This window comes from Heliangelus exortis, chromosome 1 (genome assembly GCF_036169615.1).
Source record: "Heliangelus exortis chromosome 1, bHelExo1.hap1, whole genome shotgun sequence".
Lineage (NCBI taxonomy): Eukaryota > Metazoa > Chordata > Aves > Apodiformes > Trochilidae > Heliangelus > Heliangelus exortis.
In genome coordinates, this window is record NC_092422.1 from 73189644 (window position 1) to 73217508 (window position 27865).

Genomic DNA, 27865 nt, shown 5'->3' on the forward strand with positions numbered 1-27865 from the left:
GAGCTAAGGATCATTGTGATCAGCAGAAATCCTACATGGTGTTTCAAACACGTCATGACTGTGCACATAGGTCTGTTTTTGACCTGCCATGCTCAGGAGGAAAAGCCACCTTTTTGACTGATGCACTGCACGCCTCCTATACTGCTGAAGCTAAAGCTGTGCCAGTTGCTGATTATTTGTCCTGGCAGTGTAAATCTGAGTTTATTTTGGAAGCATTAGCTGCAGCAGGCCTTGCAGGTGATGACAGTATTGGTTCTTGGTTAGAAGAGGGATTGCATCAGTCCCTTCCTGCAGCCAGCAGACTTTGTTGGTATTGCTTCACTCTTTTAGATTGAGCTTTGGAAATCTGTTGTGTCTCACCTGCTCTTTTAGCAGATAGGTCTCAGAAACAAATCATTTGAGCTCATCATCACCTTGTGTCTCACTTGTAGGTACTAATGCGGGAACTGATTCTTTTCTGGGGTCTTCCCTCCATCCACGTGAAGGGAGACCTGTCACTTTCAGGATTCTTCTGGTTTTTGTGCCTGTGTATTTCTTCACCAACTCCACACCTGGTGGAGGGAAGTGGAAAGTTGTTCTGCTTCACATCCATTTCCTTCCTTGGTGTCTAGAAAAAAGCTTAGGATAGAGGCTCATAAAATGCTTTTTAAGATCAAATAAGATTTTGAATTACAAATCTAGTGGCAGAAATTGGAAGCAAACCAATTGGAAGAAAGTGGCAGCAAATGAGATGAGCTTGGTTTATCCTACCCTTTAAAAACCCATATATATATGTATGTAAGGATTTACACCAGGGAGTTACAAGGTTGGGGTGCAGACTGTTTGGGTGAACTTAACTGTTTCTTGTTTATTTCAGTCTTATAAAATAAGTCCAAGTTGTTTCTTTTTAGCTAGGTAGATCAAGATCAGAGGTGAAAAAAATGAGATAAATCATGACATGCATTGCATGATATGATCATATGCATTGATGCACTTGGGTTGGGCTTTCAGATCTATTCCTACTAACTACAGTGGAAGAGTTGCATTTTCATAATGAGGTGGAATAACATGCCATATGCTGCAAGTACCTAGCAAAGTGTAATACACGTAGCTGACAAAAGGAAATTCTTTATTCTCTTTCTCCATATAGATACATAAATGTTTCAGAGCTGCTGGTGATTATGAATGGAAAGCTGCTGTCTAGCCTTGAAATACCTCAGTAAGCAGCTGTTTAATCTGAGTAGTTTAACATTTCCCCATCACTGGAGCAGTGACAATGTTCTTGCAGTGCTCTGATCTGCCCATTCCCAAGTCCTCAGTGCGTTTTAACTAAACAAGCAAGATCTTAATTTTAAGAATTAATCTTCTCATCTGCAACTCAAGCATCTAAAGATACAGTTCTAGGCTCTGAAGAGCTATTGCAGGCCATGCTCCTTAGCCAACACAAATACATTTTCTTTCTGAATTTGGTAATGTGTTTGTGTTTATTTCTATCACTGCCTCTTACCCCTGTTTCTCCTTTCCTCAGCTGTCTGCTCTGCAAGCCAAGGTGCATTATCTAAAGTTCCTCAGTGATCTACGGTTATATGGAGGACGTGTTTTCAAGGCAACATTAGTGGTAATATTTCCCTTGAAATAGTCTCTTTCTTCTCTTGAATTTTTTATCCAAATGTCTTTTTGCAAAAGCCAGAACACATAATTTTCTTCAGAAAGTGTCTTTCCAGACACTCAAAAAATCATTGTTAATTGAATCAAATAACTTTTTTTATTAATTTTTCATCTTGGAAATAACATTCATGGTATAATTTGAATTTTAGTGGGGATTTGGAAGTAGGTAGCACCTTTTGGGGAAACAGTGCTATCCAATTAACTATAGAATACTAGAATTATTAATTTGTAAAACTCTTAATGACAAAGATTTTCTTTTAATGGAAGCCAAGTCCATCCATCTGTCTGTCCATCCAATTATTCCTCTGAAAACTAGAGTATAGCCTAAATCCAGCTACAGATTCTTTTACTTATTGTTTATAATTATGACTCGAGTATTCTTTTTTATATTGTAACTTCATAGACACCCATAATAATCTTTAATCTAGAAATGCCATGCAAACATAGCTCCATGAAGATGCAAGAAGGCAGTGATAACTTCTGTCACTATGCAGTACCTATCATGTTTTTCACTTTTTTCTTTTTCTGCTAAAGCAGGGAGAAAAACGATCAGAAGTTACTCTGTTAGTAGGGCCACGGTATGGAATCAGTCATGTGATAAACACCAAAACAAACCTGGTAGCTCTCCTGGCAGACTTCAGCCATGTAAACAGGATTGAGATGTTTACGGAAGATGAAAGCAGTGTTAGAGTTGAGCTGCATGTCTTGGATGTAAAAGTAAGTTTGCTGTTGGTATAGATATTATATATATATGTATATATTATATACATATTGATATGACATCTGTAACATGTTTTTGTCTTTATTTGAGTATTTGGTCAAGCTGTACTGTTGTGAACATTTTCATGCCAATAATATTCTGACAGTGCATTTTTAGCTATTCTGGGTGAGAAGGCATGTAGAGCATGGATTGAGCATTTGAGAGGCCTACAGGTGTACCAGACTGGTGCTTTGCAGCACTCGTATTTTCTTCTGTCTTGGCTGACCCCAGGCAACTTGCTTTTTTTTTGTCTTCCTTGATTTCTGTGATGAGAAGAGATGATGATGAAATTGGCCTACTTCTGAAGTATCTTCAGTCCCTACAAGCTCCTTCCAGTGTAGCAGACAATGTTATTGCCATTAGAGAATCACCAGCTTCATCAGACCAGTGTCCCCTGTAATCTAGTGTTTTATCTGCAGTTCACTGAAAGTAACAGCATAGTGGTTACCCATGACATAAACTGTAAAATGGCAATGTTTTTCTTAACCTTTATCATTCCATTCAGTGTTTTGCCCTGAACATATATACATATATACATATACACATATATACATGCATACATACATACATACATACATACATAATGTGTTCACTGATGCTCTTCTTCTACCTATAGTTATTTAATTTCACTTAAATGTCACTTAACACTTTGCATCTGTGGCATCGAGTGGCAATGAGTGTAGTTTTATGTAGTATATTATCCTGGTTCTTCTTGGTGTGGTTTCTATTTGGTTTTGAAGTGAAAGTCTTCATAGACTGCCTAGAGCTTCAATCACAGATTAAAGGAAGAGTTTTCCTTGTACTTGAAACTTAAACATTCTATTAAAATAAGTGGAACTTACCCAGCTATACATGAAAAGCATATACAAGGAATATTTTACTAAGCTTTTGCTTTGAATACTTTAGGTTTATTGACCTGGAACTATTTCCCAGTATTTAAGTTAATGAAAAAAACATTTTGCTGTAAATTATTCTAGGTGCATTTTGACAGCAGCTTAAGAGAAATGTACAGGTTGTTGAACACAGTATCTCTTTCACCTTACTAAGGAATGACAACATCTGAGGATCTAAGGCTACTTTACCTTTGTTAGTGTGCTAAAATCATAGCTCTCTTGTGAGAAAGCTGCTACCACCTTTTTACATATGGAGAAAGTAATATAGAAATTAAGTCCTTCCCATCTGCTTCTATGTAAAATGAAGCACTGTAGGCCACAGTATCACATATTACCATGTTATTATTTTAGTTCATATTAAAATAGTGTTAACTGTCTTACTGCAAACCACGCATATATCCCTGTCTACTTGCATTCCAACACATACCAATCTGAAACCCAGAGAGACTGGCCTAATGTTAAAATTACAAATCTAAGAGGCTGTGAGTAGAATTTGATAAAACAAAAATGGTTTAAACTGTAGCAGAAAATAATCTGAAGAAAAAAAAAATGCCTAAATATTTTCATGTTGCTGAAAACTGTTCATACAATATTCAGGACACCTGGGGCATTCTGGCCTAAATCTTGCAGCACAAGCATTTAAGAAATTTTCAGATCTATTGTGGAGTCAGTAGTAAGTTATGATCATTAATTATGTTTTGGCTACAACCTCCATCACAATCAGTTGTCTTTTAACTAGAAAGGAGTTGAGTAAGTTGAAGAGACAGCCTTGTTGCATGTAATGCTCCTCCTGGAACAAATGGTGCAGGTCTCTTGTGTCAGTGGGCTCTGCATGCTAAATTATGATAAACTGTCACAAAAGTCCCTATAGCTGTGAGTTGCTACAAACAGTGAGGTGATGAGATGGGTTTACTACTGTGTAATTTCTATCTATGCATCATGGTAAGGGCTTAATGTTTATTTCCTCTCTAGGAGTTACAGAGGCTAGCCATGGTAAAATAAATTTGGTGTTAAGAGCTACAGAGATATGAACAAGATTTTAGGCAAATAGATTTATGTATTATGGCAAAAGAAAAGGGATTTAAAAGTATGTTCCACATGGATGCCTCAGATTTGATGCTTGTTAGCCTGGAAGCCATTGTTTTTCAAAGCTCTGAGGTGTCTCATTTTTATTAGGTCTGACTTTTATTTCCAAATGCTGAGTTTGTTTTCTTTGCTCACCTTCCTTCTTAGGATCTTTCTTCATTCTCTTTTTCTTTGTTTATCTGTTTATTTTTTTATCACTTGTCTTTTCAGTAATGCCAGGCCACAGACAGTGAAATCTTTTAAGCAGTCATTGTAATATTTGCTGCCATTGCCATGTAATGATAGCTTTAACCTCACTACTATGTTTTTGGAACATGAATTTTCCCAGACTCTGCTTTCTGTACCTTACTTCTTTACGTGTGCTTAGAGCACCTCATTTTCTAGGGAGCTGTAGCTTTCCATAGGACTGCAATGTACACAGAGAGCACCTGGGTATTCTAGTGGACAGAAGGATGAGCATGGGCCAGCAATGTGCCCTTGTGGCCTAGAAGGCTAATGGCATCCTGGGGTGTATGAGAAGAGGGGGTGGTCAGTAGGTTGAGAGAGGTTCTCCTCCCCCTCTACTCTGCACTGGTGAGGCCACATCTGGAATATTGTGTCCAGTTCTGGGCCCCTCAGATGAAGAAGGTCAGGGAACTGCTTGAGAGAGTGCAGCGCTGAGCTGCGGAGATGATGAAGGCAGTGGAACATCTCCCTTATGAAGAAAGGCTGAGGGAGCTGGGTCTGTTCAGCTTGGAGGTGAGGAGATTGAGGGGCAACCTCATTAATGTTTATAAATATGTAAAGGGTGAGTGTAAGGAGAAAAGAGCCAGGCTCTTCTCAGTGAGGTCCAATGATAGGACAAGCAGTAATGGGTGCAAGCTGGAACATAGGAGGTTCAGTACAAACATAAGAAAAATCTTTTTCACTGTCAGTGACAGAGCACTGGCACAGGCTGCCCAGGGAGGTTGTGGAGTCTCCCTTCTCTGGAGACATTCAAAATCTGCCTGGATGTGTTCTTGTGTGACAAGTATGAGGTGATTCTGCTCTGGCAGGGGGGTTGGACTCGATGATCTCTCAAGGTCCCTTCCAAACCCAAACATTCTGTGATTCTGTGATACCTAACTTGCCAGGTTCTTAGCCCTTGGCAGTTTCAGAGTAACAGTCGACAGTTCTTTGGTGAGAATTATAGAAGAATAAAAAAGAAGAAGAAAAGGCAGAGCAAGAGTCTTGAAATGGTTAGCTTCATTCAGAAAGAGAGCAAAATCAGCTGTTAAAATGCCCAGTTGGATTTCTACCTTACAGCAACTCCAGTCTTTTCTATTTGTTTGATGCTGTTTTTTTCAGTGTGGTGTTTGTGATATAATTCCTTTCCCTTCCATGTAGTAGTATTGTCAGCAGGTAAACAGACTGAGGAGGAATAACCTTAACCAAGACTTAATTGTATTCTTCTTAGCCTATTACTCTACTGATGGAGTCATCAGATGCAATGAATCTTGCTTGCCTAACAGCTGGATACTACAGACTGCTGGTTGACTCGAGGCGCTCAATATTTAACATGGCCAACAAGAAAAATACAGGGAGCCGAGAAACAGGTATTCATTTCACAGTATGTCAATGATGATCCAATGTATAAAGCAGAAGATAGTTTAAACCAGTGAACCTCCAGATAAATACAAAGCTATGCCAAATCTGATTGCTGGCTCAGACCTAACACAATAGTGCCTCATTTCAGCTTTCTACTGTTCTAATATTCAGCCTATGAGAGCATCCTAATGCTTAAATAAACCAGGTGATGATTTTCTTTCATACTGTAGTGAAACAGATGCAGACTCCCTGTGAGTGTTACTATTTTGTATGCATATCTTTTGTAAGAATACATATGGTGTTGGAAGAACCAGCTGGGGATTTGGTTTTGTGTTTCTGTTCCTGGAGAAACATTTGTACGTGGCTGGGGTTTAGTTTTGTGCTGAAGTACAAAGGTACCAGTTAAACTTTAGATCATTAAATCAACAGGTATTTCACTTAGAGCAGAGGTGAGTTTGAAAGTGCTTTTCTGAAGAGTTTGATGATTCAGCTGTCCCATTTAGAGAGTTCTTTGCTCAGCATGAACAAGTTAGTGTTTAAAAATTACATGACTTTGCTCTTTGATTTCACAATGTTGATTTTATTTCACCATTCTATAGGAACTGAAAATAGAGGGAAGCATAATCTCCTTGCTTCTGAGTGGAACTGCATACCAAAAACTACCACTTTCCTGGCTGAAGGAGATCAAGAGACTCAAATGTCCTTTACTGATACAAAACAGAAGACTGTAGATGTTTCTGAAAGTCTGTTGTGTCAAAAAGAACACAGACATCTGTACATAGAAAATACTTATAATTCAGGTGGATTTGATCAGCATCTGGCCAAGCAAAGTGACCCCACTGAAGCAGAAGAAAGCAGAAATTTTAATCAGCCTTCACTGCTGTCACTCTCAGGTTTGGAATCTAGCAAGAAAGCACAGGATTCTCCCAGGGGAGCGAAAGTTTCCTTTATATTTGGAGATCACAACTTTGATGGCATCAGCCCCCAGACTCTTGGCTATGAGAGGCTTTTGGATGAAAGTCCAGAAGTACTAGAAAAACAAAGAGCCATTTACCTTAGCAATGCCAATGACATTAAAGGCCTGGAGCTGTCACCGGATGCTGAAAGCATTCAGTTTGCTACAAATTCTGTTTACGCAACTATAAACGATGGTAAAATATTTGGAGCTGCTGAGGGGATAGAAGAGCCTTTGCTGCATGATATTTGCTATGCAGAAAACACAGATGATGCCGAAGATGAAGATGAAGTAAGCTGTGAAGAAGACATTATGGTAGGAGAAATCAATAGGCCTACTCTTCTCAGCCTTTCTGGTTCTAGTGATGACATTATTGATTTGACTTCACTTCCACCTCCAGAAGGTGATGATAATGAAGATGATTTCCTATTGCATACCTTAAACATGGCCATTGCTGCTCCTCCACCTGGCTTCAGGGACAGTTCAGATGAGGAAGACTCTCAGAATCAAGCAACGCAGCCTAGAGACACCAAGGAGCAAGCCAGTAACCTAGGCAATGATGACATTCCAGTGTCGCTTATCGATGCTGTCCCAACTAATACAGAGGGGAAGTGTGAGAAGGGGCTAGATGATGCTGTAGTCTCTACACTTCAAGCACTAGAAGCTTTGGCTGCCTCAGAGGAACAGCAGACGAATGACAATTCAGGTTCTTTCACCATAGTTACATTTATTCATTGAAAGTCATTCCATCTCATCCATTTAGCTCTGGAAATACTCCATCTCATGAGGGTTGGTTTTCCTTTTTTTTTTTTTTTTTTTTAATTTTTTTTTTTTTGCCATCATTTTGCATACATCATATTATTCCATTTTATTTAATGGAACTGCCATATGTTATTAAACTACCTGTCCCGGGAACTGTGCAATAAAGTAAGAGTATTCTTGCAAAGCATATTTTTGTCTCTAATGCACGCCCTTTGCTTGTCACTTATCCAGGTGCTTCAGCTGCTGTCATGTAATTGACTCTTATTTTTTGTGGCTTGTAGGTGTAGCTATCCTGCGAGCATATAGCCCTGAGTCATCTTCAGATTCTGGCAATGAAACAAATTCCTCTGAAATGACTGAAAGCTCTGAACTAGCCGCGGCACAGAAGCAGTCGGAAAACACTGCACGTATGTTTTTGACCACAAGTGAAGGCTACCAACCCCTTGTGGAGGAGCAGACTGAATTTCCCATAGCTAAGAATCAGACTGGAGGGCCAGGCATGAAGCCCTCACAGCCTTTGGCTGGTCGACAGGCTGCAGAGCTACAGTCAAAAGTTGTGCCTTCAAAGCAGATACTTCATTCAGATAACATGGAAATGGAGCCAGAGACCATGGAAACAAAATCTGTCACTGATTATTTTAGCAAATTGCACATGGGACCCGTGGTATATTCTTGCACTAGTAAAAGGAAAAATAAGATGACAGACAGCGAAGCAAAAGCACCCTCTGATGGCAATGCTACTGTGAAAAAGCAACAGGGAACTAAAAAAGCTGAGACTGATGAAGATCTAAAAGCTAAATTTGGAACTCTTTCAGCAAGAGACAGTCAACGCCTAAGCACTTTCAATGTGGAGAGAACTGCCTTTCGCCAAAGATGGTATGCTGCTGATGATGGGGCAGCAGACAAGCCAAGCCCAGAAACAGGGAACGGGAAGACTTTTCCAAGAGTTCCTGCACTTGGAAAACCAGAAACTGAGTGTAAGGATGAAGTGGATCCTGAGGTGGACCAGGATGATACCTCGGGGCTTAGCCAAGGTGAAAACTTTCTGTCAGATATGACTTCCGTGTCTTCAGCCAAAGACCTAAATGACGCAGAAGACACTGATCTATCTGCAGATGACCATCCTTCAAAGCTTCCAGAAGCTGAGCAGAGTGTGGCTAGGCTTTGTGAATATCACTTGGCTAAGCGCATGTCATCTCTGCAAAGTGAAGGCCATTTCTCACTGCAAAGCTCTCAGTGCTCTTCAGTGGATGCAGGATGCAGCACAGGCAGTAGCACATGCGCTACCCCCGTCGAATCTCCTCTTTGTACCTCTGATGTTAAGCACATTATCTCTGACCCATCAATGAAGGGCATTGCCTATATTCCAGCAGATGAACGAGCTGCCATTCTTCCAAACCATGGAACGACATACAAAGACCTGCACCAGCAGCCAGAAGCCGTGTGTCACAGAATGCCAGTGCCTGTCGTGCATGCAGCAATTAATGCTGAGCCACTCTTTGGCACTTTGAGAGAAGGATGTCATCGGATCCCCAAGATAAAAGAAACTACAGGTACAGCAGTAATAAAATGTTTCTTATGTTTGTTTTTAAAGATAAATGTCAACATTGAGGACTAGGTGGGCATTTGCGTTACGTTTATCTGAAACTACATCCCCAGGCTGTAGCAGACAGTGAGATTAGACATTCAGTGTTATCCATTCATTTTACATGGACGTGTTGAGATACTCTTATGAGCTGTTAATGGAATTTTATTTTTCTTTTAAATCCTCTCATTACAATTGAAAACACTTAGGGACACACTGACGGAGAGGCCTCTCTTCCATTCTTTGAAAGCTTCTCCAAAATCCATAGTCACTTGAGTTTCAGGATACTTGTTAGATTATAAGATGACTGCACAAGGTATATTAATGTAGGAGAGAAAAACCTGTGATTAATTTATTATGTGTCTTATATGCTGCTTTAGCAGATTGTCAGAAGCATGCCAGTACGAATAAAAAGTTCTAAATGTAAGGATGAGAAAATGTCACTACATTATTAAGCATATATTTTTTTTGCCATCTGACAGTAGATAGTTTCTTAAAGAATTATTTACATGTAGAACCATTGCCACATCTTAAAGTTCCAGTTTCAAGATATTTTACTGTTATTAAGAAAAACACAGTTTTTCAGAGATAGTGCTGGAAAGCCTTTGAGTTCGATTTCAGATGTCTCCCTCTTCCTGGGTTACAACCCATATATAGCAGTAGTGTGTGAATACATGAAAATCCAAAAGTGGAACAGACTGGGAGCTGGAGTGAGAAATGTTATTTCTCTGCCAAAAAAAACACATAACCAAAACAAAAATTACTCTGAAAACATCTTTGCATATTCTCTCAGGTGTAGTTAAAGAAGTTGTTTTAATCTGAAAATATTCAACTAATTAGCTAATAGAAAATGTGCAATCCATGTATTGGGGATGAATTAGGATGTTTCATATATGATATTCTAGTCCTTTTTTAAAATATGTCTTCTGTGGTGGAATGAGCAATTAACTATCCATAAGCCATAATTTGTTTATAGTTTTTTAGAAACTAGCACAGAATTTCTTACGAAATGTTTTGAGGAACAGAGATGACTGGGAAATACCAGGAATCTGTCCTGACTGTTAAATGCATTTAAAAATCCAGTCTCTGAATATTATCAGGGTGATGCTTAATTATTCTGTCTGCTCTTCTACTACCCCTAGTGTAGCTTTCACAGAGCCTGAAAGGGGAAGACAAGGAGGCATGCCTACAGCTTTTCCTAGACAGCCTCTAGCTGACTCCATCATGCTATCATCCATGCTATCAGAATCAAAGGTGCCAAGTCAAAATCAAGACTCTTGTGACATTCCCAAAGTAAATCAGGCTTGTGGGGCAACAGTTGGTTTACGGCCATACGACATGATAGGAGGAAGCCTCAGGATGCCACACAACAGGAAAGTGCTGAGACGCAGCAGCAGCCTCATTGGAGGATCTGCAGACATTGAGATGCTGTTTGAAAAGAAGGCAGCCACAGCTGGCTTGAAATGCCAGGACATCACCCAAAGGGATGAATCCAAATCAGAGAGAAGGGTGGAATTCCCCCTGGGCAGAAAGCTGTCAAAAAGTTACTCCCAGAGCTGTGTGTATGTCGGCACTGACAAGAAGGACAGTAAGAGGTGTTCGGCCACAGGCACCAGTCAGAAGAACTCCAAGCAGTGTCGAGCATTGCCCTTGAGGAAGCTGGACACCAGCTCCTGGAGGTGTCGTGGTCCCTTTAGCTACTGTTTCCTAAGCAGAGGAAATGATGACAACGATGATGAAGATGACCGAGACGGCCATCAGTTCTCGGGTCTCTTCAAACCACAGATCCCAGGTGAGCTTGCAGAACCAGCTGTTCAGTCGTTCTCCGGTGAAAATGAGCAGGAAGTCTTGGAGTCCCCGAAAGCTGTGGAGCCCCTGCAAGATGAGGCCGTCAGCACGCGTGAGAAGAGCAGTGCTGACACCCAGGGTGGCCAAATTGATGTGAATCTCAACGACGTGGCCTTCGATGCACGAATCGCGCGAATAAATGCGATGAAAGAGAAGACGTATGCAATGCCTGATGGATTTATTGCAGCACAAAAGGATGCCAATGAGCTACTCTCACTGGTCCGAGCAAGTATGGGCAAGAGAGAAGATTTACATCCAGAAATATATGACCTTAAACTTTCAAAGTACAAACAACTGTTATCTATGGAATCGAGACAGTTGGGAAGTGCCTGCAGGAAAATGGCCATGGCTGATAAAAGCCCTGAGGAAATGCTTTTAGCTATGACTTCCAGCTTCCAAGTACTCTGTTGCTTAACAGAAGCCTGCATGCGTTTAGTTAAAGTCATGAACTCTGAAACACAGCAGCAGGAAGTTATAGCTAAGATAGACGAGGTTGTAATAAACTACATTTGTCTTCTGAAGGCTGCAGAAGCAGTGTCAGGCAAGACCTCCAGTGACCCTAGCATTAAACTCTTGGCTCGACATTCGACTACCATGGCCGCTATTGTAAGCACACTAACACGTTCTCTTAAAATGCTTTTGAACAAATAAAACACAAAAGTCACTTCATAATCTACCTTTGCAAAGCCATACATTAAAAAAAAAAACAAAAAAACAACTTTTATTTACTGTACGTGTATGAACTTATGTAACAAACTCAGCTTTCTCTGTATATTTTGTTATTTTATATAAAATAGGTATGAGATTTAAAAAAAAAAAAAAAAAAAAGTTAAAAAACTGAACACTGACATAAGTAATGAACAGACATGTCCTTCTGTTTATACAAAAACAAAAGCCAAAAACCCCTCTCCCCAAGACCAGAAAAACAAACAGAAAAAAAATCCCATGTAGGAGCAAACTGATGTTTGGCTATTTTTCATATAGTCAAATTTATGGTTGTATGAAGTGAACTTTTAAAGCCTGTTATGTCAATGAAGTTGTTTTCTGTTTCATCCAGGTTTTCACTTGGAGAATGCTCCATGTTTAGAAATGATAAATGAAATCATAATGTATATAACACAATATTTAATGTTTTAAAACTATAATTTTTAAGCATTCAAAATAGCAAAAAGACATTTAAAATCCAAGAGACTATTATAACTTACTAGAGAATATATATATAATAAATGAATCTTTTGTTCATATGGCCTGAATTATCTGATTCTTCTTTTCTAGGAAATTCTGTATTTAAAAAGAAAAAAAAAAAAAAAAAAAAAAAAAAAAAAGTATTGAAAATGCCAGCCTCACAAGGTATCTGTTGTATTGAACATTAGTGTTGGCATTTCAGATAGTAAAGGTAACTGTGGAAGACCAAGGACACAGAAACCAGAGTGGTCGTGGTGGTGTCTCAAGTGAGTGGTTGATGCCCTGCTGGTCAGACCAGGAGGTACAGGACAGGTCTACACACTCCTTATCCTGGTACATGAGAGAGAGAACCATCAGGAAATTCCTGTGCTGTTTACTGTTTCATCATATATCTATGGTGCATCTGAACAACATGAACTGCATCTATTTTGTTAAATATTTTATACTTCACATTTTATGATTCTGAATGTTTCACTGTAAATAAGTTAGAAATAAAATAAAGTTTTCAGAATATAATAAATATCTCTGAAATATTTCCAGCCAGAGACAATTCTTCTCTGAGTGATGACAGAGGCAATTTGAGATTAATCTCTCCCATCTGAACCTTTCTGGAAAACATTTTGTAGTCTTGCATTTGAGAGACAGTCAAAGCCAAAGCTCTCAGTTTCACCTGACAAATAGGTTTTCACAAGAGCATCTCTTAAGCTTTTCAGTCACCAAGAAGCAGCAGCCCCTGTGAAAAATGCAGAATTCTGTTTTCCAAAATGGAGTAGGTAATTTCATCTGCTTCTCATAGTGCCACATGCAAAGAATATAACTGTTCTGTTTTGAAAACTTACCCATCAAGCTGAAGCACATGGGAAGCTTTCTCTGCTGCACTAGAAAGACTAAACCAATAAAATGATTTTTTTTTTTTTTTTTGCCATGAAAATACTTTTCTGCATACAGTGATGTACCTCACTATGAAACTTGACAGTGCTTTTTTCTCTAACTGCAGAGAAACATATCCTTAAACACAATATCAGAAACGTAATCTGTTGTCTGTAGGACAAAAATGTGGTTTGCAAAGCCAGTGCACATCGTGTGTGGACCCACACTTGAGGGCAGCTGAGAGGTAAGGCTGCAGGCTGAATTACACTGGGTGACAACAGCCTCTTCTGTGTGGTGCTCACACTCAGTGCTCTCATTCTGGAAGCTCTGGGAGTGGAGGCTGGGGAAAAATTACGCTGAATTATTGTCTTGGTGCATATTCCTTCACTGCTTTGTCAGTTTATGAAGAGATGTCATCAGTGATTCAGAAATATATGCTTTCAAAAGTAGATTTAGGATTGTCACAACTGAGCATCAACATAGAAAATAGGGATGAGGCCCTTTCAGGGTTTTTAGTCCAGGCCTTTTCATTCCATTTAATTTCATAAATTGTTCTATTTTCTATTTTTATTTCAAAGGTAAGTAGATTTCTGTCCTTACTATTTAAAAACTTTTCTGACTGTAAACCTTCTCACTTTGCTCCCTAAAGTTATCTATGTTTTTTTCTATTTTTTTTCTATTTTTTGGCGGCAATATTTTTTAGTTTAACTAGTGTTTTTTTCCCCTCTTCTTTTTAATGCATTTTCATAGAGCCATAGAACACTTTGCGTTGTAAGAGACCTCTGGACTTCATCTAGTTGAACCCCTTCTCAGAGCAGGTCTGTTTAGGTTAGGTTGCTCGGAGCTGTTTCAAGTTGAGTATTGGAAACCCTCCAAAGGTGAAGGTTCCACAACCTCTCTAGACAACTGTTCCACTGTTTGAAAACCTTATGGTTAAAAAAACTAAAATTTTCAATGAATAAATAGAATTTTTTGTGTTCCAACCATGTAGTTTCCTTTCGTCATAGTGCTGGGCACCCTTCAGAAGAACCATAGAATCAGAGAATGGTTTGGGTTGGAAGGGACCTTAAAGATCGTGTAGTTCCAACCCCCCTGCATGGGCAGGGACACCTCCCACCAGACCAGGTTGCTCCAAGCCCCATCCACCCTGGCCTTAAACGCTTCTAGTGAGGGAGCATCAACAACCTCCTGAGGCAACCTAGGCAACCTATTCCAGGATCTTACTGCCCTCATGGTGAAGAATTTTTTCCTAATATCTAACCTAAACCAACCCTCTTTCAGTTTAAAACCATTACCCCTTGTCCTGTCACTACCCCCTCTGGTAAAAAGCCCCACGACAGCTTTCCTGTAGCCCACTCATGTACTGGAAGGTTGCTGTAAGGTCTTCCCAGAGCCTCTTCTCCTGGCTGAATAGCCCAAACTCTCTCAGCTTATTTTCATATCAGAGGTGCTCAAGCCCTCTGATCATCTTTGTGGACCTTCTCTGGAGCCTCTCCAACAGGTCTAGATCTTTCCTGTGCTGGGGGATAGGGCTCTGTCTACACTGGTATCCTTCCATCATCTGTAGGCTGCAATAAAGTCTCCCTGAGCCTTGTAGGCTGAGTAAAATCAGTTCCTTCAGCCTTTCCTGATATACTTTGTTTTCCAGCCCCTGAATGCTGACCCTCCACTGGACTCAATGGTGTGGCTTGATAAACCACCACTATGTTCTTGTCTCAGTTTTGATAAATAGGATCATCCCATCTGAGTGGGATGACATCTCTGAGTCACCTCTTAGAAGGCAGCTTCTTTTTCCCCCAGGATGTCAGGTATCCCCATCCAGAACCACGTGCATGTCTTTTTCCTAATCTTTCCATGCATGATTATATGCAGTCTCTTAAATCCTGCCTTAGGAGGGCTTTGTGCAATGGCAGCAGCTGGAAAGAATTTGTCTGCCATCCCCTCGAGTCAGACGTTAGACTTCTGGCTTACAATTATCCTTTATCAGTAGGTATTTTTATCTTTCTTCTGCTTGCCCTGTCCAGCTAAGGAGATCCCTGAATGACAGTAGAAATAACTGTTTGTAATTCTAAAGCATATGACCTTGCACATCATTTGCTACGGGATTATATCCTATTTCTGTGAAGCATTTTTGTGTTCCATGTTATTGTCCTCCTGTGTGGTATCCTAGTTGATTCCTGCATTATTGTATGTCTTGACTTCGTGTCATTAAGAAATGTAATCAGTATATGCCTTTCTTGCACTAAGTCAATCAAGAAACACTAAATAAGATACTTTCATCTGTAATATGCTACACTTCTGTAATTCTTTATATATGCACTGTTTATTTAGTGATTTTTTTGAACTTGACAAAATGACAGGTGTCTGCATCAGGCTATTTTCTAAGGAAAAAAAACCCCACTTTTGGCAAAGTTTCCATTTTAAAATTAAGAAACAAAGATGCATACCTCTATTTCTTTCCCTTCTAGTTAATTGAGGACCCATCAATTCATGGTCACTAGAAGATCCAGAATGCTCCATAATGTCCTCGCTGCTCAGCAGAGATGTGAAATACTCACTCATATACTAGTGCATCATTTAAAGCTGAAAAAATGGGCTCCTGAGTAACTTTGTCACTTATGCAATATATACTATATATATATATATATATATATATATATATGAGAGACCCCATGACTGCACTGAAATCCAGTTAAAGGTAGTAGCATTTTAGTAGGGATGAATTTGGATTAATAGTCTATAACGATAGCATTGCAGCAGTGATATTAAAAGTCAAAGGTTCACTGCACTATGCACTAAATTGGTGCAAAGTGAAAATTGATTCAAGTCACAAGTAGCTTGTTGCTAAGCATGTGACCCTAACATTAACCAATCTTTATAATTTACCACTCCAAGTTCAGGAGCAGCTGTTCTGAATAAAAAGAAGTGCTACGTGTTGCACCTGTGGAACAGCCCTACCATGTTATTGGACCTAGATTTCACAAAAGCAATAGAGATAATGAGGTACTCAGCATTTTAAAATAAATTTAAAAATAAAAATTAAAAAAAAATTTGTAATTACATTTTCCTGTAGGTGTTCTCAATGTGAAATCTGAAATTTTCTGTCAGTGCACATGGAATCTGGGAAATGTTGGTGGGTGAAAATTCACGAGACTCAATAACACTTCTTTTGGAGAGTTTGAATCATTGGGTTCTGGTGCAAAGAAATTCATGTTTAGAGTATCTGGGAGCAAATCTGATTTCATAAGGGAAAAAAATGGATAGTGTAGCAGTCTATTGTACTATAGTAAATGTAAATTTTTCAGTACTGTTCTTGAATTGCACCTCTGTTCTGAAAAGAGACTGTGCTATTAATGTCACATTTTTATGAAATAGGCCATATTTAGTTGCATTTTAAAGTTAATTTTGTTATTCTGAAAAAACAATTATTTATTCTGAGCCTTGAGGAAGAGTAAGAAAATCACCACTAGGAAAATCTAAGGTCTTTTTTAAAGTGGTTGTCCCATTGCACTGAGTTTATGCAAACCTTAATGCACAGATTTGGGGGATGTTTGTTCTTTATGGTAACTGCATTTGCTACCATATTCTCTTATTCTCAGCATTACATTTTACAGATGTTACTTAGAGTTATTTCGGTTTATTGCAGTGACCAACCAAGTGATACCTTGTTCATTTGATCTTCATCAGTGCCTTCTTTCAGGATTATCTTTTTGCCAATAAGATATAAATGATATCTTGTCACCTCTTTATGACATGACTTTACTGCCTCTAAATAAGGCATGTTCCTGTGTGATCCCTTTGCCATAGTTTTAAAAGTGGAATGAAGGGCATCAGGAGCTCAGATGGTGGCCTAAGAAGCCACAAAATTCTCCTCTGTGAGGACAAAACTCAAAAACACTGATGATGGCCAAGCTGAAATTCTTGCCACCATCCTTGGCACTGGGGGAGGCCGTTCTGATGGAACCAGCAAAGCTTGCCCTAAGACTTGTGCCTGAGGAGGCACTTACCCCTCACCTTTCCATTATGATAAGATGAAGGCAGGAGCTCTCTAAGTGACCAAGGGATTACTGCATAAAGCCCCTGAGTCAGCACTGCTATTTGAGTGTCCATTTGGGCAAACAGGACTTGAAGCTTCACATCAGCATTGTGGAGTTCCACTTCATCTTAACTGCACGCAAAGTGCAAGGCTATCCATCATATCTGAAGGTGTTCATTCCAGCAAGGACTTCACCACTCAAACATTCTTTATTAAATGTGTTAATCTGGAGAGGGTGTGCATAGGTTTTCTTTCTCTCTTTCAGAAGTTGATTGGCAGAGGGTCAAGGAGAACTAGACTCACTTATTAGTAATTCATCTGGCCAGCCTTCCCCAGTTTTCTCAAAAAAGCCTGTCTGAGCTCTATCAGGAGTAGATAGATAAATCAGTTGGTAGAGACCAGTTTGTGTCCCACAACAATAACTTCACTCCTTCTTTAACACTTCAATGTGTCTTCAATACCTTCGTGAGTGCAGATCAGCAACCAGGCTGCCTCTTTGACAATTCCCTGGTAGTGTGGTTAAAGCATATTCCCCAGGCCCTGCATTCACAGTTTTAGTCACAATAAGGGAGAATCAAGGATGCCTGCTGTGGCTGTGGGGCAGAATATTAACATCAAGGCCTCCTGCCTTTCTCAAAGAGACTTCTGTTACTACACCCATACCTGTTATTGCAGGATGTGGGCTCTTTGGCACTTGGTCTTGAAATGCTTTTCTCCATGCTGCAGATGCAAGAAGGTTCTTACTTTCAGCACACCTGTTTCTATCTTATCAGAGACAGCCTTATAGGTAATGGAAGGGTATGCTCATTATTAACTAGGTTAGGCTTCTGGATTGATGTGTTTGTAGGGCTTCCTCCCCTTCCCATCAGTTCTGAATGTTCTGAGTTATCTGCTCAAAATGAAGCAATCTGGTGCTTTATTTTAAGTTCCTTACTCTTACTGAACGCAATTTAACATCCATCTCAGACTTGAGCTTTGAGTTTATGGAGGTCTTTCCCTCTGCCAGGCAAATGAGTTATGGGAATTTGAATTAGGTGTTCCATGTTCTGATGGATTCTTCTTCTAAAACAAAACAAAAAAAAAAAAAAAAAAACCAAAACAAAAGGCTTTCTTTGTTGTTCTCTGTTTCCTTTCTGTTCCTTTACGGTCCCAAGAAACATGCCTTATTTTGTATCCTTAATATTAAAAAAGCTCCTTTTGTATTTGTAGTTGAGAATTTCTCATAACACAGAGATGTTGTATATCTGACAGATCCGGTGGCTATCTAGATGGATGGTTATTGTGTCAGCATTTGCTATACAACTAAAGAACTGATACTTCCTATTGAGTGTGCAGCTTCTGTGAGAACTCTGAACCACCATGTATCTACCATTCTTTCCCCAGGCATTGTGCCATCTCTGAAGAGCTGCCACAGCACTTGATGGAGTCATAGAATCATAGAATCATAGAAATGGCTGGGTTGGAAGGGACCTCAGAGATCATCAAGTCCAACCCTTGATCCACTACCGCTGCAGTTACCAGACCATGGCACTGAGTGCCACATCCAGTCTCTTTTTAAATATCTCCAGGAATGGAGAATCCACCACTTCCCTGGGAAGCCCATTCCAATGTCTGATCACCCTCTCAGTAAAGAAATTCTTTCTAATGTCCAACCTAAACCTCCCCTGGCACAACTTGAGACCGTGCCCTCTTGTCTTGCTGAGGGTTGCCTGGGAAAAGAGACCAACCCCACCTGGCTACAACCTCCTTTCAGGGAGTTGTAGAGAGTGATGAGGTCTCCCCTGAGCCTCCTCTTCTCCAGGCTGAACAGCCCCAGCTCCCTCAGCCTCTCCTCATAGGATCTGTGCTCGAGTCCTTTCACCAGCCTGGTTGCCCTCCTTTGGACCTGCTCCAGGACCTCAATCTCCTTCCTGAACTGAGGGGCCCAGAACTGGACACAGGACTCGAGGTGTGGCCTCACCAGTGCTGAGTACAGGGGCAGAATCCCTTCCCTGGACCTGCTGGCCACGCTGTTCCTGATACAGGCCAGGATGCCATTGGCCTTCTTGGCCACCTGGGTCAATCTAGAGTCAATCTAGAAGTGCTGTTTGCATGAGGGACATCAAGAACCTCTGATAGATAATTTATGGTAGGTAATTGTATGAAGTCACACAGTGTGAACAAACATGGATATTAATTGGAAACTAAAAAAAAAGAAGATATCAAAGAGCCCTATTATCAGGGTTTCTTTAAATGTTTTTGGTAGTGTCTCTGGGGCTGAGAAAGAATTAAAATGGTGTATGGCATGCTATGTTTCTTATGCTATTGTGCCCAAGGTGATGACAACAGTGTGAATACATCCTCCATGGTTACTGCAAAAGGAAAATCTCTGCAATCTGGAGTGATAAGGTGTAGGTGTACCCTCAGAACACATTTATTTATAGACTGTGCACCTTAAAAGAAGACTAATTACTGGTAAGCTGTATTTCTTTCTCAAAGGACGATCTATTCTCTTTTTCCACCTGTCAATTACCGTTAAAGGAGACTGGGACAGCAGCCTGTCTCAACAAAGATGAAATTAAATTTGAAATAATAAACAGTGTAATTTTTGTTTCTCACTGTAAGCAAAGGGTCCAAAGATAGTTGCTTCTTATACAGAATTTGCAGATAACTGGTAGCAAAAAAAAAAAAAAAAAAAAAAAAAAATTATATCATGTTTTCATACAGGGGACAGAGATGTTACATTGGTTTTTTACAGTGTTTTTCAAGTTGCTCTTCAGATGGAAAACGTTTTCTAAATCCTTTCTGGCAGTGTGTTGAAATATTCCTCCATATTACTTATGCATGGGATGATAATTAATATCATCAGCAGCTTTGTCCTTGAAAGCATTCTTTTTTCATGTGCTAAACTGTAACTTTGTATACAGGATAGGGTTGAAAATGGTTGAAATATGTGACAATCTGAAGGCTTCAGCCAGTGCTCCAGGTTTTGACCTCAGTAGAGGGGCCAAAGTCCTTCATATAAATGAAGTCTTCCAGTGTCCATGGAAGGATGTAAACTTAGCACTACCTCATGAGAATCCCATTTTCCAGATGGACAGAAATGTTTTTGCTGAAAGAAATTCAAAAAGATCCAGTTTCACTTTGATTCTGAGAAATGGCCACAGATGCAGCTGAGCATCTAGTCTGACCCTGAGTTGGCAATCCAGAAGTTGTGGATGGCTGAAGAATTTCCTGGTTTGTAGTTTTGCTGAGACTAGTAATCCTCTCTGAAATTTCCTGTACCTCTTGAATTGTCACAGGCAGCCCAAAGAATTGACAGCCTTCAGAAGGAACTGCTCCATCATCCTACCTTGCCTGGTACATAGACCCTTGCTTACTTCTGATTATCTTCAGGTTCTTTCTGCAGTAAGAGCAGAAAAATTTTTGTGCTCCCTCTTAATTCTAGTGTGAAGTCAGAGTGTTACATCAGAAAGCTTAAAAGCTTCCCAGTCCCATTAAATACTAATATTAGGGCTTCTGCTACAGGCCGTTCCTACAAGCAAATGAATTTTAGACACAAATGTAGTACAGCTGACTGTCTCCTTAATAATACTGAAACATCAATGCCTAAAAAAAAAAGAAAGATACTTTATACCTTAGTCTAGTTTCAATAAAAGCAATGTCTCTAAAACATAGTTGCCTATGCAGGACACTCTTATTCAACACTTAAATACAAGCTATTGAGAATTTCAAAATTTTTGCTTTTTATAACTGTGATTTCATTTTTTTTAATACCTTGCAGATAATTATAATTCTTTTTGGTGTACACTTTTTTTTTTTTTTTTACCCATCCATGTAATTTCCTATGTTTATTCCTCCCTCCTTTCATTTTTAACTTTTTTACACTTGAAAACCTTGTCTTAAAAAGGGATACATTGTGTATGTTTCTTATCAAGGATGCTTTCCAGCATTTTGCTATTAAAAGTAGTTCCTGCCTCCTAAGAAAGAAAATGTTTACTGCAGCATCTTCTCTTTAAATCCCCGGAACAGACTAGTAAAAAGAAAATCTTATTTAAATTTATGGAAGAACTATGAGCAAGGGAGCAAAGCCACTATGCAAGGAAGCAATGCATCAGGAAGGATAAGCATTCACCAGAATAAACAAGAATAAAACCAAAAAACTTTGCTCTGGAGGTGCTTTTGTGGAGATTTCTGCCACCATACCCTCTAGAAGGAGACCATTGCACCTGGTGGACAGGTTCAGGGCTTCCACACATCCTCAGAGAATGCCAGGAAGAACCTTGGACAAGTGGAGCATCCCTGTGAAGGCAGCCTGCCCAGCACACAGCTCTGCTCGTGACATGAAGGTAAGACTGCAAATCCAACTCACTTTCACATTTTATGAAGTTATTACCAATGCTGCTATTCTTCCTAGATGATGTTCTCCTGCCACTCTTTCTCATTCTAAGAGAAGAATACTTTTGAATGCTTTTTCTGTCCTCTTTTCTTTCATGAAAGATCTCACAGAAATGAGTAAAAAAGAAAACTAATTATGAGTAAAATTAGTTAAAAGAAAATGAATTTTGTGCAACTGAGCTACCCACTGGCATCTTATTTAAACAACATCTGAAGACACTGCAGTTTTTTTTATTTGCTAATTTTTCCTTCCACGCTTACCCTAAGATTCAGGAAAATGCCGTTTTCTTTGCAAAGCTTTTTGAAAAGGAATCACATTTAAAACCGTATTATGTTTCCTGAATGTCCTTATTTGTACCTGGCAAATTAAACATTAATTCATTGAGAGTCTTTTTCCCTTTGGATTGACAGATGCCATTGTCCCACTGGGTCTCGTTGCGTGTTCTCTGTGCATAAAGACCCATCCCAAAGCACTTGGGGTTTTGATGGCTTGCCTTTGTGTAAGTCTGTTCTAGGACATCACTGATGTAAGGTTTAGGAACCTGTTTTAAATTTCTAACCAAAGCCTAAGATAAAAGACTAGTTCTAATATTACATTTTTTATTTAAATAGTTCTCTTCTGTCTCTGATGCTTGTACATCAAATTCCAGATGAGAACTAACCCATCTTTATAGATTGGTGTAATTACTTCTCTATTTATGGAAAATTTCCTGTATGGCACATCATAGGATCCCATTTGCCTTTCATGCCTGAATTACAGTGGTGGCTTAGAGTCACTCTGTGAATTACTAGTGTGCTCAGTTCTTTCTCCTCAGTCAATTAAAAGTGATGAACTCCTCCTAAGTTATGGTGAACCTTTTTTTCTGTCCCCAGGGAAGAATTCATCTGGCTTGACTTTAGTTGTCTAAACGCTGGGTATCAGGCATAAATCACTTAATCACTCTCTACATTCAGTGCAAGAAGAGAAAGGGGCATCACCAGAGGCACATTTAAAGATGGAGAGGGATCACAAATCACCTCCTGGATGTGCTTTTCTTCTCACTTTCTATAGAGAAAATAGAGAGCTTAGGCAACCACCAATGACAAATATAGGAAGGTGAAGATCCCCACCATTTGTTTCCATACTGTGTTGTTCTGAATAAAATAAATTTAAAAATCACATCAATTAGTATTTGTCAAGGTCACCTACTCTTCACCTTTCCTACTGATGTGTGATCATCACTGAACTGATGGTGTCTCCTATCTTTGGGTCAACAAAGTGCATTGAAAGCATGGAGCACATTGTTTCTCCAGGAGAAATGCATTCAGATAAAGTGATGTGTATCTATCTCCAGTACCTGTTCGAGATTGTTATTATACTATGTATTCCAATTTTGGTTTGGTTTTTTGTTTTTTGGGTTTTTTTTCCTTCTCTGATTGCTTTATTTGTACTCGCATTTTATAAGGTTTGGGTTAGAAAGTTCCAAAACACTCTGAGAATTCATTGAAAAATTTTTTCAAAGTTACTGTGACTGGAGAAATTTCTCACTGTCAGGCCTGTACTCCTTTGAGCTAGAATATGGAAGCCATCTCAGCCTCTGTGAATGAGCCCCACTACTGGCTACCAGAGCTCTGTGCACAGGTACAACACATTCCCTGCCTAATCACTGCCTACCACTTGCACTGGAGGTGAAGTGATGATCTTGGGTCATCTGAAAGGGAGTCTTTAGGTTCTGTATAAATCCCAACACTTTATTTAGCACTAAGCTTAAATAAGAATGATTAACAGCACTTCAGAACTGTTCACAGTTGGTCAATAGATGCTTGTGAACCCCCATTAGTATTTGTATGGTGATTACATGGATTGTGTTTTGCAAAATTTAGAGCGGGCAGGATTCCTAAATACATCTTTTCTTGCATTTCTGAGTCCCAGATAAAGTACACTGCTGTTCAGCATAGTATACAGTACCAGTAATAAATAGTAGAAAAAAGGCAGATGGAGAATGAGATGTTATTTTGGGAATAATGTTATAGTTTTAAATGCAAAGTGGAAAAACTATTTTGCTTTTCTCAGGCAAATGCCATATTTTTCCTTGGAACATATGTTGACAATTTGGCAGAGGTTCACAAAACCTTTGAATAGTTCTTACATTCTGCTCCAAAGGCCAAGGTTCTTTACAAATGAACCTCACAGTCTCAGATGGGACATTTTATGAGATTATAACAGCTGTTTGTTTACATTTATTGTTCAGGATGCACATCAATTTACATGAAATTACTCATATTGCATATTCACAGATTTCATTAAATCTCTTTCTCAGTTCAAAATAGCCAAGTGTGGTATCTCCGTGAAGGTTAAACTTTTTTAAAGCTGTGAGTTTGTTGACAGAGAGCAAAGTACATTCTGATGGTTTTAAAATATTCTGCCAGCAGTTCAGAAAAGAACTACATCAAAAGCAGTCCAGACAGGTTCACTCTTTACTTTGAATGTGCATCATCAGTGATGTCAGTGGGACTTTAGTAAAACAGTTGTTAATTAACTTATGTCCCTTCTTTTGGCCCTGCAGCATCAAGGCACAAAATGTTGTAGCACAGCCTGAAGAGCAAACATTTGTTTGTTTGTTTCTTTATTAATAATTTATCTTGAAATGTTGAAGATATTTTAAAGATATCAAATTTTCCCAACCTGTCATAACATTTCTAGGACCAGACCCTATCAACCTTGCTGCATCCAGATCATTATGATAGAAGAGCAGCTATAACCCTTGCTCCTGCAAAGACTTCTTGACCTAGCAGAAATTTGATTTGGGCTGGCAGCTGAGTGATAGTGCCCTCTTGAAATGTATCTTTGAAAACAGAAAAGAGAGAGGCTGCAAAACTAAAATGAAATTTATTTTAATTCTTTAAAGGTTTTACCTGCTCCTCTGCAAAAAGACAATCAGAACATAATGGTGGCTCCTATATGGAGATCAGAAAGTAAAATAGATCCTAAATAAATAACCTTAAAACTCTTTCCAAATTTAGAAACCTGTATGGAATAAATATTGAAAAGCAGTTATTCCAACATCCTTTATTTATGAGGGCCAATTCCTTTCTGTGTGGATAATTGTTTCTTTTATTTGAAACAATGTTCACCACTTGCCTGCTTAGATTTCCCCATTTGTTCATTTCTCTCACTGAAAATGTTGAAGAGTGGGATCTGAGATTTGCTTTACATTGGGGAAAAAAAAAACCCAGAGGCTTTCTGAACATCTTCTGTTCTCCAAGGGGAAAACTTTAGAGACTACTGCACACCATTGTACAAACAGAAAGGTGTCCAACTTTCTTGACAGAGAAGAGTAGAATCCCATTCTTTACAGCCATATCTGGCTGCCACCTTCTTCCTGTATCTTTTCTTTGTCTATTCATGCTTCATACACCATCCTGGTGCCTGTGCATTGAACAGGAGTTTTGCAAAAATCATTCTTATGGGGTAGGGCAACATACATTTTTTCAGGGGCAGGCAGGTTGAATTTTGAAATGTCCTAAATTTCAGTGCTTGACTTGGGACTTTTCCTGATTTTTTAAATTATTTTCTGGAGTTTAAAGAAAACTCTAAAACATCCCTATGCATTCTGTATTGATAGTCACAAAGGTTTTTCATCTGCTCCTCCTGGATAGCTGTTCTTCACTCTCACTCCTTCCATAGCTAGAAACTTCATTTTTATTTCCAGATTAAAATACTACACATCTTTGTTGCAATGGGAGCCTTTTAAACAGTTTTCTTCCAGCCTCTGATTGCTTGTTTCTACTTCACATAGATTCAGATATTCCCACTTTTGTTGGGGTTTTTATAATAAATTCAGCATGGTTTTTACCATTTTGACATAAGAAGTTCTTCAGGATCTCCTTAATCAAGCTATTGATAGTCATCCATCTCTTCTGACAGTACCTCATATGTGAATAGTATGATCTCACATACATTTTTTAGCATCAGCCTATCAGTGACTCCAAACCATTCTAACATTGTTTAGCACCAGCAGTTAAGGTTGTTACCATAATCTGTTGGTACTACACATTTTTCCCATTTCTGTTACTTCTGGTCCTCAAGGACATATGATTTTTCCGAAATTTAATTCTAATCTTCCTCAAAAGGCAAAAAATCCCCCAAAACAAATCAAGAAACCCCCCCAACAAAATAACACTGCTATAAACAAGTTCTAAATTCCATATTAAGTACCTCAGAAGGCTTCACTTACTGTAAATAATTGAGGAATGAAAATTTGAAAACTTAATGAAAACTTTTGAAGACTTACAATTGAGATCCCTGTTTCTGAGCATGGCAGTATCACTGAATGGACAATATTGTTTAACAGACAGCTGACCAAGATATTTTTGCATTTTTCTAAATTTCTTTTGGAAACACCAGAGACTTTCAGTAGAATAGAAGAGGAGACAGGGAAAAGTAACAATATCACTTTCTAATGTGAAAATGAGGCACAGAATTCCTTCATTGAAAGCAGCACTCATAAAAACCAATGGATGTTATGGGAGGTTCTTTCCCAGTCACAGGAGGTTGTTGCTCAAAACACGTATGCTACAGACTTACAGATATTATGCCTTCTGAACCCCATGAAGAAGAGCAATATAGGCCATAGGGCCTCATTCCTGCAGTATCTTGAGATGCAGTCACTGCCTCATTCTATTGGAATATCAAGTTGCTCCAGAACCAGCTGATTTTTGAGTTATCTCCAAGGAGGGAGATTTCACAGCCTCTCTGGGTTTCAGTGTTGGTACACCCCAAGGCAAGACAGGTTTTCCTGACTCTATTAAAAATTCCCCACTTTCCAGCTTGTACTTGTTGCCTCTCCTTCTGTCATTGTGCATCTCTGGAAAGAGTCAGGCTCCACCATCTCTGCGACCTCCCAGGAGGTGGCTGGAGACAGCAGCAGTGTCCCTCTACCTTTTCTCCAGCTCTGAACAAGCCCAGTCCTGTCACTTTCTCCTCTTCCATGATGGGTGCTGTCCCTCTATCCATCTTTGTGACTCTTTGGTGGTTGCTCTCCAGCGTGTTAGTGTCTTTCAAGTCTCATTTTGGGTCTTTCAGGTCCCAGAAGCACTGAGCAAAGGGTTGGACTTGATGATATCTGAGGTCCCTTCCAACCCAGCCAATTCTGTGATTCTATGAAGGAGGAAGGAAACACTTGCCTTAGCTTTCTGCCCACACTATTTCTAATGCACCCCAGGATGCCATTCATATTCAGCTTGTCCCCTGGCCTGTACTGGTGGTATCTGGGGTTATTCCTCCTCAGAAGCAGGGCTTTGCCTCTGCACAGGACACCAGTACACATAACAAGTTAATCTGCTGCTCTTATCCCACCTCTGGGTGGGCTGTTGTTCCTGGAAGTCTAGATCTTTTGGTTATACTCACAGGGCATTTTACAGAGTATGTGAGCACTTTCAGTTAACAGCCTGGCTAATGTTTGCATACAGTGTTCATAATTATATTATCTTTGACTTTCAGTATCCTTTATCACTTTTAACTTTGAAGGTTTTATGTGGAAGTTTTTATTTAAGACTGGGTCTTAAGTTAAGACTGGGCTGAATTTCCAGAAAGTCTCACAAGACTGTAGAAAAGATCTTATGATAAGGGACAGGCATCTGGAGCCGTGTGAAGAAAGAGCAGATTTCTTGCAATTATCTTAAATTCAGAACATCGTTAGCAGCAGGCATGCCAAACAGATGTGCCAAGCAAAGTGAGAAAGTCACATAACTATAGATGAAAGTTGTCATGAGAGTAATATTGATAGTATTTTAAAACTGGGGACATTTCTGTTTCATAAATGGTAAAGAAATAGAACAATGAAACCCATAAACAAAAACTCCCATCAGGCATACATGAATAATTTCCAGGCTATTTCAATGTTTCAAAGGAAAACAAAGGTGCAGAGTTTAGGCATTTCTCTAAGAATCACCTGAAATACGTCCAGGCCTGGTTGAACTAGCAGAGATGAGAGAATACAGACTGGAACATACCTGAAATCCCATGGAGAGAGTTCCCAGAGGAAGTAGAAAAGAAGACTAGCATCATAGTAGCAAGGAAAGCTGTTGTCACCTTTCATTCTTAGGTATAGCACAGACCAGGAGCCTCAGTGAGTGTGCCAGTCCCAGCAAAACAGAAGCCTTGAATACAAAGGTAACTTCTTTTCAAGCATATGAAACATTGGCCAAGCTTTGGGGTGGAGAAAAGGGGACAACACTAAAAAGTGGGATGAGAGGTTCCAACTGGAGCATGAGGACTTAGTGCCATTTCAGCCCTCTGTGCAGCATTGAATTG

The 27865-nt window shown here is 39.4% G+C and overlaps 1 protein-coding gene and 1 long non-coding RNA gene across 7 annotated transcripts in view; one reads left to right on the forward strand and one right to left on the reverse strand.

The window, feature by feature from the left end:
- FRMPD4 (FERM and PDZ domain containing 4) overlaps nt 1-12344 on the forward strand; it is a 294130-nt gene extending 281786 nt beyond the window's left edge. Inside the window, exons 12-17 of one of the 3 annotated variants that reach the window (XM_071748140.1) lie at nt 1508-1597; nt 2182-2364; nt 5822-5960; nt 6552-7613; nt 7951-9222; nt 10397-12344. In XM_071748140.1, the coding sequence (XP_071604241.1) occupies nt 1508-1597; nt 2182-2364; nt 5822-5960; nt 6552-7613; nt 7951-9222; nt 10397-10401 (2751 nt within the window). In that variant the 3' untranslated portion in view covers nt 10402-12344. The remainder of the gene's footprint in view (nt 1-1507; nt 1598-2181; nt 2365-5821; nt 5961-6551; nt 7614-7950; nt 9223-10396) is intronic. The other 2 variants (XM_071748122.1, XM_071748132.1) reach the window with 2 other exon arrangements.
- LOC139798043 (uncharacterized) overlaps nt 7349-27865 on the reverse strand; it is a 44178-nt gene continuing 23661 nt past the window's right edge. Inside the window, exons 4-5 of one of the 4 annotated variants that reach the window (XR_011726681.1) lie at nt 18128-18255; nt 7349-7427 (exon numbers count right to left, since the gene is read on the reverse strand). This is a non-coding gene — a long non-coding RNA (uncharacterized lncRNA). Of the gene's footprint in view, nt 7428-12407; nt 12618-13115; nt 13175-13424; nt 13498-18127; nt 18256-27865 lie in introns of those variants that run through there. The other 3 variants (XR_011726693.1, XR_011726699.1, XR_011726695.1) reach the window with 3 other exon arrangements.